This window comes from Mirounga leonina, unplaced genomic scaffold, assembly GCF_011800145.1.
Source record: "Mirounga leonina isolate KUSES-001 unplaced genomic scaffold, KU_Mleo_1.0 Mir_53, whole genome shotgun sequence".
Classification (NCBI taxonomy): Eukaryota; Metazoa; Chordata; class Mammalia; order Carnivora; family Phocidae; genus Mirounga; species Mirounga leonina.
The window spans coordinates 3,534,786-3,557,534 of NW_023270807.1; the positions used below are offsets into that span (position 1 = coordinate 3,534,786).

The following is a 22,749-nucleotide window of genomic DNA, read 5'->3' on the forward strand; positions in this document are numbered from 1 at the left end:
GCGCAGCGGCGGGGGCTGTCTGCTCGCCAGCCGGGAGGCGTCGGTCCTGCTCGCAGCCTCCCGCTCTCGGACGGCTCCTCGGGCAGCCTGGCCCTGGCTCCCAGGCGCACGGAGGTGAGATTCTGCGGTATCTGGGGAGCCGAGAACCCCTGGTCCTTGGGCTCAGGACAGCAACAGAACAACTTCCTGTCACCCCGTGTGTCTCCGCATTTGGATGGGAGGGACCTTAGGGATGAGGAACCTTCCTGGCCCTGACCCCAACCCGACCTGCCGTTGGGCCCTATGGATGCTCCACCATCCCCGCCGAGCCCCACCATCAGAGCGGCTGCGCTACTCCTCCTGACTTAGACCCTAGTACCCTGTGGAGCCTGGCGAGCACCTTTTCCCGGGTCTCTGGCTCCCCCAGGCAAGCCAACACACCTGCACGAAGAAAAGGAGCGAAGCCTTCTGCGGAAACTCCGAAGCTATAGATGCTGTTATAAAGAAGGCTTAGCACTGATACATCATGAGCTCCTAGAAACTAGTAAGAACAGGGCCACAAACCCAATAGAAAAATGGGCAACGGATATGAATAGTCAGTCCACATAAAACAAAATGTTGAATAGCCTGGGAACATAGAAGAGGATGCTCAGACTCACTCATTATAAAAGATGTGCAAATAAAAGTTTTTGAGATACCATTTTTTTGCCTGTTATTTTGGCCAAAATTCAAAAGTTTACTAACATAATCTGCTGGAGAGGCTGAGGGGAACAGAGAGAACACTGGGCAACCGCATGGAAGGCAGTAAGATGAAATCTGGCAAAGTTACAAATGCACATAGCCTTCACCCAGCAATCCCACTACCAGAAATATATTCAATAAATCTACCTGCACAGGTCCAAAACATACGTGTTATTGATTTCAGCGTGGCTTATGATAATGACTGATTAGAAACAATCCAGCATCCATTAAAAGGGGGCTGATGAAATAAATCATGATAGATCCATTTAACAGAACACCATGCACAATCTGACAGAGCTCTCTGTGATGATGGCAAGCTCTCCTAGAGGCAGTACAGCATAGCAATTAAGAACCTAGACTCTGGGGCGCCTGGGTGGCTCAGTTGGTTAAGCGACTGCCTTCGGCTCAGGTCATGATCCTGGAGTCCCGGGATCGAGTCCCGCATCGGGCCCCCAGCTCGGCAGGGAGTCTGCTTCTCCCTCTGACCCTCCCCCTCTCATGTGCTCTGTCTCATTCTCTCTCTCTCAAATAAATAAATAAAATCTTTAAAAAAAAAAAGAGTCAAAATAAATAAGAAAGATATTTTAGCATCCTTTCCATGCCAGCAAGCCAAAACCTAAAAAATGAAGGAACTGTATAGGCATTGCCTGAGACAAACTGAAAAAATGCGGACCTTTCCCTTTGGAAGGACAAAGGCAATGCTACATAATATAATCAAAGTCTACAAAATGTTGAGCCCATATGAGTGATATGCACAGGTATTGGGATGCCTGGGTGGCACATCTGGTTAGGCATCCAGCTCTTGATTTGGGCTCAGGTCATAATCTCAGGGTCATGAGATTGAACCCTAAGTCCACTCCAGGCTCAGCAAATAGTCTGCTTGTCGCTCTTTTGTCCCCCTCTGCCCCCCACCCCCGCTCTCCCTCTCAAATAAATAAATAAAATCTTTAAAAAAAAAAAAGAAATATGCACAGGTATTTCATGCTCAAAAAATAACAATATTTATTTCATTTTTAAAATTATTAATTTTTAAATAACACTCTTCCTACAAAGAACTCAAAATGTATATATAGAACTTATAGTTTATAACCACAAACTTTCTTAATCCTTGTAATACTTCAAAAAGGGGGAAGAGAGGGACGATGAGGTAGACAGAGAGGTAAAAGAACAGGGCACTGCAGATCTGGACACAGGCAAGAGGGGTGGGGCCAACAGCTGGCTGGAGGGCCTGGTACCCCGGGAAGGGCCAGGAGAAAGCACCCATTTCTTTGAGGGTTAGATCCAGTTTCCCTCATGGAAGAAAATGCTTAAGATTTCCTTATAAGGAGCACTGGGACCATCCACAGCACTAGTGTTTTCTAAGTGGCAGGGCCTCCTTGGGCTTTCTCAGCAGGCATTCTCAAACATCTCATAGCTGGTCGCTCTGCACAGACAAACGGCCAGGGAGTCTGCCATTCTCCAACAAAGCAGGCGTGAACTAACACTGATGGGTAAAAAGAGAGGGAGACGGAGAAGGGTCTTCTTCCATCTGTTCCAGTAGGATTCAGGGTTTCTCGGAGGACAGGAGGAAAGCAGAAGTTGGCATTTGCATTCCTTTTACATCAAGTGGTTATTCCAGAGAAAGCGCAGCAACACATGAACTCCTCCAAAGAAAAGCAAGACAAAATGAGCCAGTGCCTCCCTGACTTCCTGTTGAAGATCCTGTTTAACACAAGAGCGAGAGAGAGAGAGGTTTTAAAAAACAACAGTAGAATAATCCAAAGATAGAAATTCAATATTAAGATTAATTCAGTGAGGGACACCTGGGTGGCTCAGTGGGTTAAGCGTCTGCCTTCAGGTCAGGTCATGATCCCAGGGTCCTGGGATCGAGCCCCGCATCGGGCTCCCTGCTCAGCGGGGAGTCTGCTTCTCCCCAGCCTGCTGCTTCCCCTGCTTGTGCTCTCCCTCTCTCTCTGACAAATAAATAAAATCTTAAGAGAAGAAGGATTAATTCAATGAATGCCACAAACTCCTTGGATTTATGAGTCATATGAGCAGGACAATATCTCCGTCTGTTTTGTAATGGCCACATCCTCCACAAGCCTTGGGAAGTTTTCCTCTGGAGGTGTTTTCCCATCATCTTAACCATCAGCAAATTAGGGCTTCTTTTCAGGGCTGATAATCTCTTCCTCTGGCTTTGCAGAGCACTTCCTTAGTCCTTTCAAAGAAGCAAGACGTTTGCTTTGGGGTTGGAAGAAAGGATAGGACTTAGCTAAGTGGGGGGGGGGTGAATATGAGTGAAGCTGGAGGTCTGTGGAGCAGTAAAGAAACACCACTGTTGATCTGCGAACATCAAGAGAAGAGAAGGCTGAGGGTCCAATACAAATGGGTCTCCCCGTCCCTGCCCCTCCTCCTGCGGTCTCTTCTCAACACAGCAGCCTTGGGGGCTGTGAACGGTGCCTCTTCTGCTCAGAGCTCTCCAATGGCTCTGCCTCAGGCCTCCTGGGGACCTCAGGGCCCCGCCTAATCTGCCCCCACCACTGCTCTGACCGTTTCTTTTACTACTTTTTCCCTTACTCAGCCTCAGCCTCACCGCCTGCTTGCTCTTCTTCAAACATGCCAGATCCACTTCTGCCTCAGAGTCTTTGCTTTCCACCTGCCCCCACTGCTCGCCCCCAGATATCCATGCTCCCTCCCATACCTCTGTCAAGGTTTTGCTCAAAAGTCACCCTCTAAGTAAGGCCTTCCCTCCTCTACTTAAAACTCTAAATCCCCCAACACGCCTCACTCCTTTCCTTGCTGTATTTTTCTCCACAATATTTATCAGTGTCTGATAAACTATATACTTTATTTGCTTATAGTTTGTCTCCCTTTTAGAATATCAACTCCATGAGATTGGGAGTATTGTCTCTTTTATTTATTTTTTTTAAAGATTTTATTTATTTATTTGAGAGAAAGAGCACACACACACGAGGAGGGGGGCAGAGGGAGAGGGAGAAGCAGACTCCCTGCTGAGCACAGAACCCAATGGATGCAGGACTTGATCCCAGCACCCTGGGATCATGACCTGAGCCGAAGGCAGCCGCTTCACCGCTGAGCCACCCAGGTGCCCCAGTTTTGTCTCTTTTAATCTCTGCCATATCTCCAGTACTTAAACAGATCCTGACACACAGTAGATGCTCAATAAATATTAGTTGAATAAATGAATGAATAAATGAGTAATAAACCAATAGTAGCAAGCTAAAGAATTTAGGCTTTGTCCTGTCAGCAACTGGGAATCTTTAAAGGATTATTTCCCCTTAAAGTTGATATCAGTTAGGAAAGTTGAATGAACTTCTTCCAGGAAGGTAGATGAGAAAATGTATGGAGCACCAAGTCAGATGCTCATGAGCATGTGATGCTCATCTGATGCTCATTCTTACATATATGTAAATTCCAGTTTTGCCACTTAATTGCTGAGTGACCTTCGGTTACCTAACCTCTCTGAACCTCAACTCCTTCTCCTGAAATACTAATCCACTAATCCATAAAATTATTGAGAGAATTGAATGAAACACGTAAAAGTCTTTCAAAGAGTACCTGGAAGAAATTGTTTAGTAAATGTTAGCTTCCCTCCCCTCTTTCTAACAAACTAAGAAATTCCACATGCATTATTGTACCAGTCAGTGTCCCAGAGGAAACAGATGGCACACTTCAAATTAGGATAAATCAGGGAGAGTTAAATAAAGAGACTTTGTACAAAGGTGGGGGACACACGGGGTGGTGCAATTCCCTGGGCTGGTAATGTGTGAGCTGTTGCCACTCCTAGGCCTGTAGGGATGGGGTTGGGGGGAGCACAGTTTCTAGAACCCAGAAGGAGAGAGTCCTATGGAGAAAAAAATCCCAAAGACATATTTAAGATCCTAAAAGTGACGGGAAGACTATTTTAAAACATACTTTAGGGGCGCCTGGGTGGCACAGTTGGTTAAGCATCCAACTCTTGGTTTCAGCTCAGTCGTGATCTTAGGGTTGCAGAATCAGGCCCCATATTAGGCTCTGCACTCAGGGTGGAGTCTGCTTGAGATTCTCTCCCTCTTTCCCTGCCCCTCCCCTGCCAAATAAATCTTTAAAATATATAATAAAAACAAAACATACTTTATATCTAGGAAAATTACATGCCACAGATGAAAAAGAGAAAGAAAAGACCAGGTCCTTGAACCAAAATCCCTCAAAACCCCTAAATAGCGAAACAGAAGATGCTATTTTGAGAATCAAGGCCTATTTGAAAACAAAGAACACATGCTTAAGTGAAAAGGACAAGAAATCAAGCTATGTGGCAGCTCAAGGAGAATCCATTCAGCAGACAAAAGTATAGCTAAGTGAGCTCCTTGCTAGGGAGTTCCAACAGCAAGAATAAAAGTTTCTTTAAATACACCAAAAACAGGAAGACATCTGGAGAATCAATGTGACCACTTGATTAAACAGAGTACAAAGGAAAACAAATGATGACTATATATGAAATATATCATTCCAGATTTGAAATTCTGTTAAAGTTGCTTGATTTAAGTCTTCAAGCAGCAGAGTGAACCCTTGAACATTTTAGAACCAAACTGTGGAGGAATTTTTAAAATTATTTTTTAAATGTACTGTGCTCTATTTAAAGGTGTTCAAAAAGGCAATTTTGGGGTCCAGGGCAAGATATCTTTAAAAGTCTAGGGCAGGGGCGCCTGGGTGGCTCAGTCGGTTAAGCGTCTGCCTTCGGCTCAGGTCATGATCCCAGGGTCCTGGGATCGAGCCCCACATCGGGCTCCCTGCTCGGCGGGGAGCCTGCTTCTCTCTCTGCCCCTCCCTCTGCTTGTGCTCTTTCTCTCACTCGCTCACTCTCTCTGAAATAAATCCTAAAAAAAAAAGAAAGAAAAGAAAAAATAAACAATTACAACTGTTAGAAAAAAAAAAAGGAACAGCCCAGGGGAGGATCAGGAACAAGGGAGGAGGAAGAGGAACCATGTCTAGGAGCAGATAATGGGACCTGTCAGCCTTGGTAAAGCCTGCAGGTGGCATTTCCCCCTTGAAGGCTCTGTGGTCTCCTATATACAGAATCTCTGGAGTCCGGCAGACTTCGTTCAACTTCCAGGTCGGCTCATTTAAAACCTGTGAGACTTCAGGCAAATTACCCTCCTCCTCTGTAAGCCTTGATTTCTTCATCTGTAAAATGGGGATAATAGTACCAGCCTTACAGGGCGAGGGTGGGAATTAAACTAAAGAACTCCAGGGGCGCCTGGGTGGCTCCGTCGTTAAGCGTCTGCCTTTGGCTCAGGTCATGATCCCAGGGTCCTGGGATCAAGCCCCGCATCGGGCTCCCTGCTCGGCGGGGAGCCTGCTTCTCCCTCTCCCACTCCCCCTGCTTGTGTTCCCTCTCTCGCTGTGTCTCTGTCTGTCAAATAAATAAATAAAATCTTTAAAAAAAAAAAAAAAAGTCTAGGGCAAAGCCAGCTTTGTAAAATGCTGCAGGGAAAGCTAGGGCAGGCATAAGGATAGACATATAGATCAATGGAACAGAATGGAGAGTCCAGAAATAAACCCTCACATTTATGCTCAATTGATTTTTGACCAGGATGCCAAGGCAATTTAATAGGGAAAGAATAGTCCTTTCAACAAATGGTGCTGGGACAACTGGGTTGTCCATACGCAAAAGAATGAAGATGAAATTTTAACTCATACCAATATACAAACACTAACTCCAAATGGATCAAAGACCTAAATTTAAGAGCTAAGACTATAAATCTCTTAGGAGAACATATAGATGTAAATCTTCATGACTTTGGGTTAGGCAACGGTTTCTTAGATATGACCCCAAAAGCAGGAGAGACAAAAGAAAAAATAGATAAATTGAACTTCATCAAAGAACACCGTCAAAAAAGTAAAAATGGGAGAAAATGTGCAGATAAGATATCTGATAAGGAACGTACAACTAGAATGTATAAAGAATTCCTACAACTCGATAATAAAAAGATAAATAACCAAATTTTAAAATGGGCGAAGGATGTGAATCGACATTTCTCCAAAGATACACAAATGAGCAATGAGCACATAAGGAAATACACAACACTAACCATCAGGGAAGTGCAGATCAAAACCACAATGAGACTCCACATCCACCAGGCTGGCTATAATAAAAAAGACAGTTAACAACAAATGTTGACAAGGATGTGGAGAAACTGTCACCTCACATCCTGCTGCTGGGCCACAATGTAAAATGGTGCAGCCACTGTGGAAAACTGTCTGGAAGTCCCTCAAAAAGTTAAATATAAAGCTGCCCTGTGACTCAGCAATTCCATTCCTGGATATGCTCCACGAAGAACTGAAAACATATGTCAACACAAAAACTTCTACACAAATGTTCATGGCATCGCTATTCATAACAGTCAAAAAGTTGAAACAACCAAAATGTCCATCAACTGATGAATAGATAATATATACAACTGAATAATATTCAGCAGTAAAAAGAGATAGAATAGGGCACCTGGGTGGCTCAGTGGGTTGAGTGTCTGCCTTCGGCTCAGGTCATGATCCCAGTGTCCTGGGATGGAGCCCCACATCAGGCTCCCTGCTCAGCGGGGAGTCTGCTTCTCCCTCTACCCTGCTCCTGATCTCTCTCTCTTTCTCTCAAATAAATAAATAAAATCTTTAGGGCGCCTGGGTGGCTCAGTTGGTTAAGCGACTGCCTTCGGCTCAGGTCATGATCCTGGAGTCCCTGGATCGAGTCCCGCATCGGGCTCCCTGCTCAGCAGGGAGTCTGCTTCTCCCTCTCCCACTCCCCGTTTGTGTTCCCTCTCTCGCTGTGTCTTTCTCTGTCAAATAAATAAATAAAATCTTTAAAAAAATAAATAAATAAATAAATAAAATCTTAAAAAAAAAAAAAGGGAAAGAAAAAGTAGAATACTGATGGGTGTTACAATATGGATGAACCTTGAAAAAAACATGCTAAGTGAAAGAAGCCAGACATGGAAGGCGGCATATTGTATTAGTCCACTTATATGAAATATTCAGAATAGGCAAATCCGTGGAGACAGAAGAGATGGGTGGGGCTGGGAGCAAAAATGGGAGGAAACGGAAGTGACTATTAACTATTGGGTCTGGGGTGTCTTTCTGGGGCGATAAAAATGCTCTAAAGTTGATTCTGATGATGGTTGTACAGCTCTGTGAATATTCTGAAAACCATTCATTGTATAGTCTCAACAGGTGAATTGTACAGTATGTGAATTTTATTCTTCCATAAAGTTATTTATTTTTTAAAAAGCTGGGGGAGTTCAGTGTCAACTTATTAAGCTGTAGGCATAAATTTAAGACATAAGTAAATTACAACTTCAAACGGAAAGAAAGAAAGAAAGAAAGAAAGAAAGAAAGAAAGAAAGAAAGAAAGAAAGAAAGAGAAAGAAAGAAGAAAGAAAGAAAGAGGGGGGAGGGAGGGAGAAAAATGGAATAGGAGGTTACGTAGAGCAGTGCCCTCTTGACTGGGTTGAGGCAAATACAGAAAACAGGTGTTGTGATTTGTTCTCCTCTGTTCTCTCCTCTTCAGGGAAAAAAATTAGAGCACTCAGAGTTAGGAGATAAAGATGCAGGAACGTTGAGCTAAGGACCTCCCTAGAATTCACAAAGTACAGTCATCAGTGAAAACTTTCCTACAGAAGAAACTGTAGCCTAGAAGGAAAATGGTGACTATCGGGAGTATGCTGTGATAAATGATCCATAGCAAAGAGGTGGTCAACTCCAACTATGAAGAGGGCAAAGGCAGAAAACAAATTAATTTTTTGGCTGAGATAACATTTAGTGATCCTTTTCTGTGGGTCAGGCTCTGTTCTAAGTGATTTACACGGATTATCTCATTTGATTTTCACAGCAGCCTATTCTCTGACCCTTTGTTCACGTTTGTCTCAGGGAATGTTTTATCTGAGGGAAAGGCTGAGTATTGTCCACCTTTGGACCAGACCATAAAAGAGGACATGGCACCCCCTGAAGCCAGCATGATGGCAGCAGCAGCGATGAGCAAGAATTCATCACAGGACAGGTCCATTTGAGGGAAAGAAGTTGGGCTCTGGGACGCCTGGGTGGCTTAGTCTGTTAAGCGTCTCCCTTCGGCTCAGGTCATGATCCTGGGGTTCTGGGATCGAGCCCCGCATCAGGCTCCCTGCTCAGCGGGAAGCCTGCTTCTCCCTCTGCCCTGCTCCTGATTGATCTCTCTCTCTCAATAAATAAATAAATAAATTCTTTTAAAAAAAGAAGAAGAAGAAGTTGGGCTCTGAGGGCAGTCCCCCACCCCCCACCAGGGAGCCCACATATCATTCTCTCTCCACTGACTTCTCTCCTAATCAGGAGAAACAAAGAAATCAGCAGGAGTAGGGCTTAGATCATCACCTCTGGACGGTTCAAGGAGGAAAACCACCACTAAGGCAGAGGTTTTTCCTCCCTGATTGAGCATTAGATTCAGCTGGGAAGCTTTTAAAGTGCCTGATGCCCAGGGTGTGGAGCAACGTTTCTCACACTTCAATGTGCACGTAGATCTCCTGGGGTGTATGTAAAAAAATAGATTCTGATTCCAGCCCTGAGGCTGGGGTCTGAGATTTTGCACATTTGACCAGCTGCCAAATGATGCTGCTGTCTAGCTGTCCATGGACCACAGTTTGAGTAGCAAGTGTGAGATCAAATACTGGCTTTGACTCAGGTTCACAGTTTTCAGATCTAATGTTTCATGATCTGGACGTTATTAATCCATGTGTTCTGCTAATTCCTGGGCGTCCCAGCCACTTGACAGCCATTGTTCTGTTTGCTCTTCCTCACTACCTGACTGGCCGTTGCTGGGGAAACCGAAGACTCACCTCTTGAACCATCCTACAATCGATGCTGTCCCCGATGTTTCTCAACTGCATGGCCAACTTGTGGATTATTTCCTCCTGGTGATGGTTCTGGCCAGTGCTACTCTCCTTGGGTTGAGAAGGCAGATCATGATCTACATGGACAGAAAAGAGTTCAAAAGAGATTATTAACTATCTATAAATCACTCACCATTAGTCACTAAAAACTGTCTTAGACAATGAGAAGGATGAAATCTCACCATCAATGATTATAGAAAAGCAAAGTCTTATATTGGAATAGATTAGCTCTGTTCAATAAAAATGTAATTCAAACTACATACTAATTTCAAACTTTCTAGTAGTAACATCTAGTAGTAACATCAGTAATATGTTTCACTTAAGATGGTATATCCAAAGTATTACCATTAAACATGTAATCAATATAAGATAATTACCAATATGTTTTACGTTCTTTTTATTATACTTAAATCTTTCAAATCCAGCACAAATACCTACAGCACATCTCAATCCAGGTGCTATCCTGCTTTCCAAGTGCAAAATCTTGATCTGTATTTGGATTTCATGCAATTTACAGTTTATTTTTTTAAAAGATCTTATTTATTTATTTGAGAGAGAGAATGAGAATGAGAGAGAGAGAGAGCATGAGAGGGGGGAGGGTCAGAGGGAGAAGCAGACTCCCTGCCGAGCAGGGGGCCCGATGTGGGACTCCATCCTGGGACTCCAGGATCATGACCTGAGCCGAAGGCAGTTGCTTAACCAACTGAGCCACCCAGGTGACCGCAATTTACAGTTTAAAAGGTAGATTCATACATCCGAGTTGTTCCAAACATACTTAAAAGTTTTCCAACAATGAAATCAAGCATGAGTTTTTAAACTTAAATAAATTGTAAATAAATAAAACTTAAAATTTAGTTCCTCAACGGGCCACATTTCATGCACTCAGGAAGCAAACACGGTTAATAGTGATTGTATTGGACAGGGCAGGTCTATATCTTTATAGTTTTGTAAAACAGAGTTTTCTACTTCATGCTTATATCCATGATCCTTGAATGAGTTCCTCCAAACCTTATTTGCTTCCAACAACCAATGAGTGTTCTGTTGGGTTTTTTTTAAAGATTTTATTTATTTGTTTGTTAGAGAGAGAGAGAGTGGGCGAGAGAGAGTGAGCAAGGGTATAAGCAGGGGGAGCAGCAGAGGAAGAGGGAGAAGCAGGCTCCCTGCTGAGCAAGGAGTCTGATGCGGAACTCGATCCCAGGGCACTGGGATCATGACCTGAGCCGAAGGCAGACGCTTAACCGACTGAGCCACCCAGGCGTCCCAACCGGTGAGTGTTTTTAAGCAACACTATGAGTAAACTGCTGTGCTGGCTGCTTTGGGGAGTTTACAAAGAATAAAGACAAGGTTTCTGTCCTTAAGTTGCTTACAACCCACTGGTTAGGGATGAAACAATTACCAAGTGCTTCAGGAATACAGAGGAGGAGGAAATAAATTTGGGCTAAAGTAGATAGAAGTATGGCTTCATAGATGCGCCAAATTTTGCATCGAACCTATTTTGTTTCAATACAATTTGAGGACTTTGATTTTTCAGGCTTTGTACTGAGAGACTAAGCCCTGTCCTCACAAAGTCTAGCAGGAGAGAGACACAAACTACAATTCAACATGTTATAGGTAGTAAGAGCAAGGTCTACACAGAGGAGTCAGGGCAGAGGTCCCAAAGAAAATGAGAGAACTGAGTTCAGTCGTGGAGAATGAAGGATGAAGAATTAGCCAGAAGAAGGGAGAGATGGGGGTGGGGCGAGCTGGGGAGGAGTGGCAAACAAGACCTTCCACTCTATCCAATAGAGCAGGGGACCCACCGGAGGGTTTTCAGCAGGAAATGACAGGATCAGATTTGCTTCTAGCTCTTTCCCTCCAGAATCGGAGTGGAGATGGGTAAGACTTAAGGCAGGGAATGCATTAAGAGGCTACTGCAAAGTGCTGCAGAGAGATGATAGGAGTTGTCTTACAATAACTAGCAGGCTTACCACACACCAGACCATACAGGCATTGTCTTACTGACTACTCCCTCGCAATGACCCCCATGCAGTCATTACCCCATGCTACAAATGAGAGAGAGCTGTGGGTTAGGGCAGCCCCTTTCAAATGTGGCTCCACCTTGGAATCCCTTGGGGAGGCTTTTAAAATTTGCACTGTTCAGGCCTCACTCCATTCCAGTAAAATCAGTTGAGCCAAGCATCAGTATTTTATTTAAAGCTCCTCAGGTGGTTCCCATGGGCAGCCAGCTTTGTGGACTGGTGGTTTAGAGCGGTTGCGTAATTTCCCCAGGGTTTGAAAGCTCGTAAGTGTGAGAGGCAGGATTTAAACCCAGGTCTGCCTGGTTGCAGAGTCCATGCTCTTAAACCTCAGCCTACAGAGCCTGAACTAGCACTAACCGGAAGTAATCCAACAGGGGTGGAGTGACGAGAACAGATTCTATAAATATTTAGGAAGCAGAATAGGCTGGAATTTGGCAATAGATTAGCTGAGAAAAGTGAGGGAAAAGGAAATTCTTACTTTTCCAGCTCAGGACACTGGAAACGTGATGGCACCATCAGCCTGTACAGAGAATGAGAGTCAAGGGAGGACAGGTACAGAAGGCAGAGGAGGCAGGTTGAAAGAGGAAGATGGTAATTTAAATTCATTTATAAATTTGAGATACCTGTAGGACATCTTAGCGGGCATCTGGGATATATCTGAAGCAAAAAAAAAAAAAGGTATATATCTGAAGCTCAAGGGATGTCAGAACTTAAAGATTTAAGAGTTTAATTTCTTTCTTTCTTTTTTTTTAAGATTTTATTTATTTATTTGACAGAGAGAGACACAGCGAGAGAGGGAACATAAGCAGGGGGAGTGGGGGAGGGAGAAGCAGGCTTCCCGCTGAGCAGGGAGCCCGATGTGGGGCTCGATCCCAGGACCCTGGGACCATGACCTGAGCCGAAGGCAGACGCTTAACGACTGAGCCACCCAGGCGCCCAAGAGTTTAATTTCTTTATTCAATAAAAATGCAGGAGTGGATGAGATCTTTCAGAGTTTATATAGCTAATGGATAAGATTAATGGTTAACAAGGTAAGCAAAGGAGCAAAAGCCCACAAAAATGACTGAGAAGGAATAGTCAGAGTGGTAAAGGGGGAATCAGGAGAAACAGTGTTTCCTAACCATTTTTCAATGCTTGTTGAAAATTTCTTTCTCGGGGCACCTGGGTGGCTCAATTGGTTAAGTGTCTGACTTCGGTTCAGGTCCTGACCTGGGAGTCCTGGGACTGGGTACCGCATCAGGCTCTAAACTCAGTGGGGAGTCTGCTTCTCCTTCTCCCTCTCTCTCTATCCCTCCCCCCGCTCATGTTCGCTCACTCAGGCTCTCTCCTCTCTCTCAAATAAATAAATAAAATCCTTTTGAAAGGGCGCCTGGGTGGCTCAGTTGGTTAAGCGACTGCCTTCGGCTCAGGTCATGATCCTGGAGTCCCTGGATCGAGTCCCGCATCAGGCTCCCTGCTCAGCAGGGAGTCTGCTTCTCCCTCTGACCCTCCCGACCCTCCCCCCTCTCATGCTCTCTCTCTGTCTCTCTCTCTCAAATAAATAAGTAAAATCTTTTTGAAAGGGCGCCTGGGTGGCTCAGTTGGTTGAGCGACTGCCTTCGGCTCAGGTCATGATCCTGGAGTCCCGGGATCGAGTCCCGCATCGGGCTCCCTGCTCGGCAGGGAGCCTGCTTCTCCCTCTGACCCTTCCCCCCTCATGTGCTCTCTGTCTCTCTCATTCTCTCTGTCTCAAATAAATAAATAAAATCTTAAAAAAAAAATCTTTTTGAAAGAAAAGGAAATTTCCTTCTAAAATGTACTGATGGGCAATGTTACTTGGTTAACGATGGTATACAGAATATGACTCTGTGTGTGTGTATGTGTGTGTTGATGACGATGATTCTGAATCCTGAAACACACCTTAGGGTCCTTTCATTAAAGATGCCAATCATTGTCTGACTTGCCCACACCCCCTTCCAAAAGAATCTGCCATGTTGCCTAAGCAATCAAGCTCCTTCCATGTCCCCACTCCAACCCCAGGCCATAGCTGTTTGGATCAGAGATGGGATAACTGACCCAAGAACATATAATCCACTGGCTGGCCAGGTAGTCAGAACCTTGCCCTGAAAAAGAACAGGGTCCCTTCCTCTCTGTTCAACGTTCAGGAGACTAAGAGAAAAATCGGCAGCAGGACCAGGAATGCTACAGGATTATGATGGGCCTAGGGTAAGTCAAATCCATTTGCAAGCAAAAATTATGAAGGGGAAGGAAACATTGAAAGGAGAGATGGAGGAACCTAGTTGACAGAGAAGAACTAAGCGAACAGACACTTATTAGGAAAGCAAAACTCAAAAAAAAAAAAAGACTGGCCCCAGAATTGCCTCAGAACCTGACCCCTCCAAGTTCAGTTCTGTTTCATAAGCATCCTCACCAGCAACCACAGGTTTTTGGAGGTGACCGGAGTAGGTTTCTCTTCCCTGCAACCAAACGAATAATCATCAATATCCGTATCAATTATCATTGTCCAGAGCTGTCAAATGTAGGAAAAACTGCTTAGGAAATTGTGTTGGCTATAAACTGGCTTCAGGACAGACTTTGAAAGTGAAATTTAAAAATTAGGTTTCGCGGGGGGAGGGGGGCACCTGGGTGGATCAGTCGTTAAGTGTCTGCCTTCAGTTCAGGTCATGGTCCCAGGGTCCTGGGATTGAGCCCCGCATCGGGCTCCCTGCTCCGCGAGAAGCCTGCTTCTCCCTCTCCCACTCCCCCTGCTTGTGTTCCCTCTCTGGCTGTCTCTCCCTCTGTCAAATAAATAAAATCTTAAAAAAAAAAATATGTTACTGGGGCACCTGGCTGGCTCAGTCGGTGGGGCATGTGACTCTTGATCTCGGGGTTGTGAGTTTGATGGGTTGTGAGTTTACTTAAACATACAATCTTTAAAAAATAAATAAATAAAAATAAAATATTTTTTAAATGATAAAATAAAATAAAAATTAGGTTCCTGGTACTAGTGGCTCTTGTTTCGGTTCTGGTCATTAACTATTCCTCTTAAAAGTTGAATGCAGAGACACCGGGGTGGCTCAGTCAGTTAAGCATCTGCCTTCGGCTCAGGTCATGATCCAGGGTCCTGGGATCGAGCCCTGCATCAGGCTCCCTGCTCAGCGGGAAGCCTGCTTCTCCCTCTCCCTCTGCTGCTCCTTCCCCTCCGCCCCCTCCACCCCCCCTCTTGTGCTGACACACTCCTAAGCATACTCTCTCTCTCTCAAATAAATAAATAAAATATTTTTTTTTAAAGTTGAGTGCAAAATGGCTTCAAGGCTCTGCTGTACTCAACCTGTTTAGTCAGCATTATTTGCCGACTAAAGAGAGACCGGTATCCCTGTCCTATACACATTTACACAGCAAAATAGCTATGCCACCATATTATAAGAAATATTATAAGGTTACAGGAAGGAAATCATTAAATCAAAGCTCTAAAACAGTCATATATTGGGGAAGTAAAAAGTCTTGTGACAAGATGACCAAAATGAATTAAACATAAAGTAAAACTCTGTATTTTCCAAGTATCGAATTTTTAATATCCAGAGGGAAAAAGTATCTTGCTCTATGCTGAAAAGTTGTGTGACTGTATACATGTGTATATCCACACAGAGTTCTGAAACTAAAATCATAGTCTAAATGGCCTACTGGGAAATTTGGGACAATCACGTGGTTACTCTTTTTGCAAGAATAATTCCTTCATAAAGCATATCATAAGCCTTAATGTATTGGCACTTTAAAAAATATTGCTGTGTGTTGAGAATCTTACATAAGAAACTTTGACCACCTGTCCCTTCAGTTGCATTTAAGAAAACTTTCCAGCAAACATGCTTCTAAGGTTTTATAAGTGTTTCTCTGCTGTGAATATTTTAATTTCTCCTATGGTGATCATGCTTTCATAATCTTGATTTTGTTCACTAAAAATTGAGATCTAGGGACTTGTGGCTCAAGGCTGGACACAAGCATTGGCTTCCCGTTGCCCCTAATCCCTCCCAAGACACCACCAAAATGAATGTATAAAAAAAGAATAAAACCACAACAGTGAAAAGAATGGGAGACCGGGTCAACAGCAGATGAGAGATCTATAGGTGTTTCTGGAAGGCAGAAAGCAGATGAGACAAGATATGGACAAATGAGCCAGGCAGAGAAAGCACCAAGACCTCACCACAGGAGCTCCTGAGGTTTGGAAGCCCATTTACTCCACTAAAACCCCAGGGCTGGGAGAGGGAGACCCCACATTGACCAGAAGTCTGATGGGGATCAGCTGTACCACATGGTACCCTTGACACCCCCAGGCCACTATACCTCACACAAACTTCAGGCAAAAAAACCCAGACCGCTCTTCTCTAATGGAAGAGAACAAATCTTGTGGAGAATGCTAAAGCATCTTTATGAATGTTGGTGCCTCAAATTAAAGGTCTCCTTGTTGTAGCATTTGGGGGACCTGGGGCTAGAAAGTGAGCTCCCTAACTCATCTCCCTAAAGTCCCCCCAACTCAGAGCCCTCCTATGCCCCCATTTGAGTCCCCACTCAGTGGGGAGTCAGTTAGGCAGAGTGGTAAAATTCTGAAGCCAGATCACTTGGGTTCAAATGTAAAATCCACTACAGATAACACTATGTAACCTGGGACAAGTTATTTAATCTCTCCGTGCCTCAGTTTCTCCAACTGTAAGATGAGAATAGTAATGTACTATTTCATCAACCCTAAGATTTTTTAATGCCTCCAAAATCAGAATGTATTTTATAATCTATGGCATGTCATATTTAAACAACATTTACCTTCTTAGTGTAAGAAAATGATGTTATATTTTACAATTGATGTAATTATTAAGCCTAATGAAATATCATAGTAACTACCTCATAGAGAGGTTGTTGAGATGACTGAATGAGTTCATATATTTACCCTGCACAAGTGCCCCGAACATGGATAGACACTACATAGGTGTTAGTTACTGTTACCACCTAAGAAAACAGTCCTACTCACACAACAGCAGAAAAAACCCACACCAGCTACCCAGTCCATATTTCTTTAAAATAAAGGATCACTAGGCAATTGAAAAGGACCACAGAATGCAAGAGAAATACCAGAAAGACAACAAAAAAAACTAATCCTGAAGAATACATGTAATTTAGGGAATGGAAGAGAATATTTGCCAATTCTAATGCATATATTTTGAGAGATTTAAGAAAATATCACATTCAAGAAACAAAAGAGAATGCTATGAAGAAAGAACAATCTTAGAACAAAATCTTTCCAACTGTAAAAATATGATTGCCAAAATTCAAAATACAATGGATGTTCTGAAAAAATAAAGTCAAAGGAAATCACTCGGGGGAAAAAAATCAGAAAGTGAAAAATATATGAGAGAAGAGATAGGTGATGTAGAGGGCAAATATGGAAAGATGAGCATCTGATTTATCGGAGTGCCAGAAAAAGAGAAAGAGGGGGGAAATTTCAAAGCAAACAGTGTAAGAGAGCTTCCCAAAGCTGAAGGACACCAAACTTCAGATTAGAAAGTCCCCCCCCCCGCAACACACACACACACACACACACACACAAAAGCCCCACCAAGTTCTCAGAACAACAAATAGGGAAGTAAAAACCTCACCTCCAGACCATATTAAAATTTCAAAACACTAGGCGTAAGAGATGCTAAAAATCTCCAAAGAGAAACACAGATTAGTTTGGCCACTGACTTCCCAACAACAATGAATACTAGAATATAAAGGAACCATTTTTGCCCTCGAGAATTTTATAAAAGATATTTTCAACCTAGAATTCTATGTCTAGCTGAACTCTCAATCATATGTGAGAGGCAAATGAAGACATTTGCAGATCTGCAAGGGCTCAGGAAGTTTTCTCCCATGCAGAATTCCTTAGGAGGTCTCCTGAGGGAGTATCCCAGTAACACCGAGTATGACTAAACCAAGAAAGAGAAAGACAGAAGATTTAGCAGAAGGTGAATCCAACCCAGGTGAAGGAAAGTCCCAGGATGACAGTGGGGCAAGAGGCCCAGAGACAGACTAGATGGAGCCAGAGAACAGCTCTAGAAGGGCAGGCCCCTGAGCAAGGAGAATGTGGTAGAAGAGCTGGTATGGCTGAAAATTGGGGGAAAGTCAAAGAAATGGAAACTATAAATCATGTGGCAGAAGAGAAGGAAAGGCAGTGAGAAAGTCCAGAAAACAATAAAAGATAATACAGGAAGTTTATGGTCTCAATGTGCAGCAAATTTTAATGTGGCTTAAGTTGAAAATGAAGGAATTGTTTTTTAGTTCCTTTCAACAGGGTATTTCTGTGTTCACCTTCATGGTACTCTACCTATATGACTGGGCAAAATTTTAAGCAATTGCAGCTTTCGTCCCTTGTTTCATGGGTGATTACTTTGAGGAAAAAAATCACTCCAGTATATATGGATTTTATTGCTGGGAGCCACCACCCCTAAATCCCAGAGTCTTGCACAACCTTTTACCTTTGGATGCTGACACAACGGGTGGACAGAAATGAGTGTGAAGACAAGCCGACACATCTGCTTCCAGATTAGAAAACACACACCTCCACTCTGCAGAGACAAACCACCTTTACCAGGATGCAAGGCCTCACCTCAAACTCAGCGCGACCTTTTCTTTTAGCTGAGGAAAGGAGCTTCTTTTAGGAGAGCTTGAAGCCATTAGCTAGTGCTTTAAGTTCAACCACTTTGAACATTTAAATCTGTCACGTGCAAAATCAACAGTCATTGTCTCATTTCACAGGACATATCTTTTCTTCATCAAGTAAACGTATTACAGTTGAATGTTCAATGGCTAACAACACCTGAGCTGAGTAATAATTTCAAAACCGTTTGCCTCAATTTAGCGGGACTACTGATCAATCTCAGGAAGGCTCAGAGTGTCTCACCAAGGACAAACTGCCCTTTTTAAAAAGGACTGCTGGTGTCACCCAGGATTGAAGTATAGCAAAAGAGAATGGGTCATGCAAGAAGGCTACAAGGAAGTTTGCACGACAGTGAAGTGTGAATTTGAGCCACCAGACTAGATGAAGCATCAAGAAGTATGGACTACCCTTCCAAGGGGTGCCCTGATGAAGGAAGGAGAGAGAACAGACAGTAGCAAGAGGAAGAGGTTTGTCGAAGGAATTTTCTAGGTTGAGAGTCTTGAGCGGGTTTTGTAGGTTGAGGAGAGGAGTTAGAGCAGGAATAATGGAAATAGAAGATAGAGAAGAGCAAGTTGTTGAGGCAAAGTCCCAGAGGTTTAGGAGCAATGAGAATGAAAGCACATGGAAAGATTAACTTTGAATCAAAGGTGAGGGGTGTGGGTGCGCCCTTCCTTTGAGGTCGAATAGGAGGTAAGATGTGACGTTCAGATAAAGAAGTCTGGGGCAAGGGAGAAGGAGATTCAGGTGTTTACCCCAACGACATCAATTTTGTACATGAAGCAGGAAACTACACCATCTGCTGAGAAAGAAGGGGATCCTGAAGTGGCTGAAATTAGTCACTAACAGAAATGGAAAAAAGAAAGCTGACCAGAGTTGTATAATAATAGGAGCTAAAGACAACCATCACCCCTCCCTCCCCAAAAAAGAGAAAGAAAACATGTGTATATATACTTGATGGGCATTCTCTTTCCAGCTGCTAGGTGTCCTAACCTTGAACCTAAAGAAAAGACATTTTTATCCTATCCTCCCATAGGGGAAGCTTCAAGGCTTGGCCCAGTTATTTTCTAATGTCCTGTTCTTAGGCAAGATACTTACCTTCTCTGGGCCTCAGTTTCCCCATTTGTTAAAAAAGACTCTACGATTATTATGAATATTAAAAACTGATGTTCATAAAGTGCCAGGTATATAATAAGCCTTATATTAAATATCTTAGCTATTCCCACTGAACTTGGTATTAGGCAATATTTACATAGGTATAAAAATGTAAAACGAGTTTACTGGTTTCTAACTTTTACACTCAGCTGATAGACAAAGCATGGAAGAGTTGCTTGTGGCTGGTGGCCAGAATGTAAATGCTAACAACTCTGGCTATATAAAAATTTTTTAAAAAGTGTAAGGGACAAATAGCAGGGTGTGGAAGGCTGAGTGAGCAAGAGGATAGGGAAGTTAGTATCTGCGTCTTATAAAATGGGGAGTCATGTGATAGTGCTGAAAATATATGAAATGAGAAAGAGGAGTTTAAATTACTGAAGTTTCCAAAGACAACAAATAGAAGTTTTACAATAATAATTTAACTATCAACCATGAGAAGAGAGGGTATAGTAATGAGCTAAACCTCATTTGTCATGTTAAAGAATCAATGGGGGAAAAAAGAATCAATGGATGGCACCCATTTGAGAAACCAAGAGATAGAAGAATAAACACACATTATTTAGAACAGTGGTTCTCAACTGTGGCTGCATATGATGATCAACTTAGAGACTTAAAACAAAACAAAACAAAAAAACAATTTTGTTGGTCTGGGAATAAAACTACACATTGGTGTGTTTTTTTAAACTCCCCAGGTGATCCTAGCATACAGCACTGAGACTCACTAAACGGCACAACTGGAAACCATAGCCAGTTAGAGAGTTTCCCTTCTGGAAATGGGTCAGTGGGATGGGGATGGAGGTGGAAGGAGAGGCTGGATACTAATTTAACCTTCGTTTATTCATTCATTCATTCAACAAATAATGTAGAAGGCCTTCTATGTGCCAGGCATAGGCCCTTTTGACCACAACATCTCTAGTACTAGTTGATTTTTTCTCATGGACATGAGTGCTTGGACAAAAAGTTTTAATGCAATGAAAACACAGCATCATTACCTGACTCCACACATTTAAATACTTTGGGCAGCCAGTGAGAACCACTTCTGCTTGAGTACAAAGTGCATAACCTATGCAGGGTGATACAGTTGGAAAAAAAATCTTTCACAAGGGGACAGCCAGGCTGTGAGCTGACTGGGAAAAGACAAAGGGAAGAGTGTCTAAGGGCACTGGAGAGTACCCACCCTACTTCACAGGCCCCCTTTCCTACTGCCAGATGCCACTGAGCCATGGCTGCCTGGCTGGGTTCAAAAGTAAAGAGCTCTGAGGGTGCCTGGGTGGCTCAGTCGGTTGAGCCTCCAACTCTCGATTTCAGCTCAGGTCATGATCTCAGGGTCCTGGGATGGAGCCCCATGGTGGGCTCCGTGCTCAGCGAGGAGTCTGATTCTCTCCCTGTCCTTCTCCTTCTCCCTCTTTCCCTCTCTCTACTCATGCTTTCTCTCTTTCTCTACAATAAAATAAAATCTTAAAAAAAAAAAACTGCTCTGAGGGCAACAGCCCCCAGAGTTCCCAAACCCTACAACAGGGTAGAGAAGGAGAGGGAGAAGATAGGCAGGGAGGGCCAGGGTCTCGGTGCATTAACTCCCCTCAGCCAAGAGTAAGCCCCTAAGAAGGTGGCTTACGTAGTAGGTGAAATATATGGCCCTTTGATAAAAATTGCAACCATTCTGCCTGTCATTTCAGTTTCTGTTGTTGTTTTCAAGAGTATCATGAAACCTATACACATTAATGACGTTCTCATCTCAGGCCATTTTGGAATAACACCCTAATGATTAGTTGACACTCAACCAAGGATTATTTGAGGGTACCAGTGAGGTCTGAGAGCTCACCCAGGAGACAAGGTGCCCAGAGAGAAGAAAGGGCAACGAAGTAGGGAGACTCTCCAAATGGAGGTCACGTACTTCATAATGGCTTTAGGGCCAACCCTGCCTGTGCTGATCAAAAGCATAATGATTTGCATCTATTAGTTTAACTGATCAATTAATGTCACCTGGGAAATACAAAATCCAGTATCTGCATTAGGAAGATGGAATACATGTTGGATACATTTCAGTAATGCACAATGGGAGAAATGAGGAGCTATATAGAAGCCAACAAGACTTGGGTAGCTCAATTGGGTAGGCAAAGGGGCAGAAAAGGAAGGACATGGAGATAGGATGCAACAAAGGATTAAGTGTGCCAAAGAGAGAGATGTGTTTTGCATTCTGGAACTCAACATAATTTCTATTTATATTTTGTGCATGTCTGACTAAGTGGTGAATTCCTTGAGGACTGTATCTATTTCATAACTCTGAGACCTAGCTCAGTGCCCTGCACATAGAAGATCCCCAACAGATATTATTATGATTATAAAGATGCAGTTGCATAAGGGGGTGGAGAGAAAGGGACAGAAAATAAGGTTAGAGTTAGATGAAAAACATTGGCTATTCTATAAGTTTACCTAAGAAAAGCCCTTTTAGTTTCTCTTGAAGACAGATCTTTCACTTAAACTTGTAAAATATCAACAATAATTCACATTCACATATTTTACCTCTTGGTATAGAACCTTATCAAAAGCCTAAAGATACTCCCACAGTTAGTGGTGGGAGTGAAATTGGTACAACCTCTGTGGGGGGCAATGTATCTATCAAATTTTACAAATGCAAATATGTACGATTATTTGTTGTAGCATTGGTTTCAAAATTAAATGATTGGAAACAACCTAAATGTATATCAAGAGTAAACTATTTAAATAAATTGTTATATTCACAAAATGGAATATTATGCCATTGTAAATAAGAATGACACACTGCAAGTATTAACGCAGAAAGATCTACAAATCATATTGTTAACTGAAAAAACAAGGACAGTGTGCATTGTATGCTACCTTTTCTCTAAAAAGGGAGGGGGTATAAAAATCTATATTCACGATTGTTCTTATTTACATAAAGAATGCCCAAAAATCAAGAACAATGTTTGCCTATAATAAGGAGTCTTCAGAGTGGGAACTGAAGAGACGGGGAACAAAAATGCAAGACTTTTCACCATATGCCAAAATTTTCATATTCTTTAGTTTACCCATGAAAATGTGTTTTTATAAGCAAACACTTATACAGCACTTAATGTCTCAGTCACTGTTGCAAGCCATTTAAAATCAGTAATTCATTTATTATTAACGTAACATAAATACTCAAAATTTAATTTTTTTTTATTTCATTTATTTATTTGACAGAGAGACACAGCGAGAGAGGGAACACAAGCAGTGGGAGTGGGAGAGAGAGAAGCAGGCTTCCCGCTGAGCAGGGAGCCCGATGTGGGGCTCGATCCCAGGA

General features: G+C 42.9%; 1 protein-coding gene across 1 annotated transcript in view; it reads right to left on the bottom strand.

The window, feature by feature from the left end:
* Positions 1 to 2,079: 2,079 nt before the first annotated feature.
* Positions 2,080 to 22,749, bottom strand: part of PXT1 (peroxisomal testis enriched protein 1) — a 25,833-nt gene continuing 5,163 nt past the window's right edge. Inside the window, exons 2-3 of the mRNA XM_034990463.1 lie at positions 9,555 to 9,685; positions 2,080 to 2,421 (exon numbers count right to left, since the gene is read on the bottom strand). Of these exons, the coding sequence (XP_034846354.1) occupies positions 2,317 to 2,421; positions 9,555 to 9,685 (236 nt within the window). The 3' untranslated portion in view covers positions 2,080 to 2,316. The remainder of the gene's footprint in view (positions 2,422 to 9,554; positions 9,686 to 22,749) is intronic.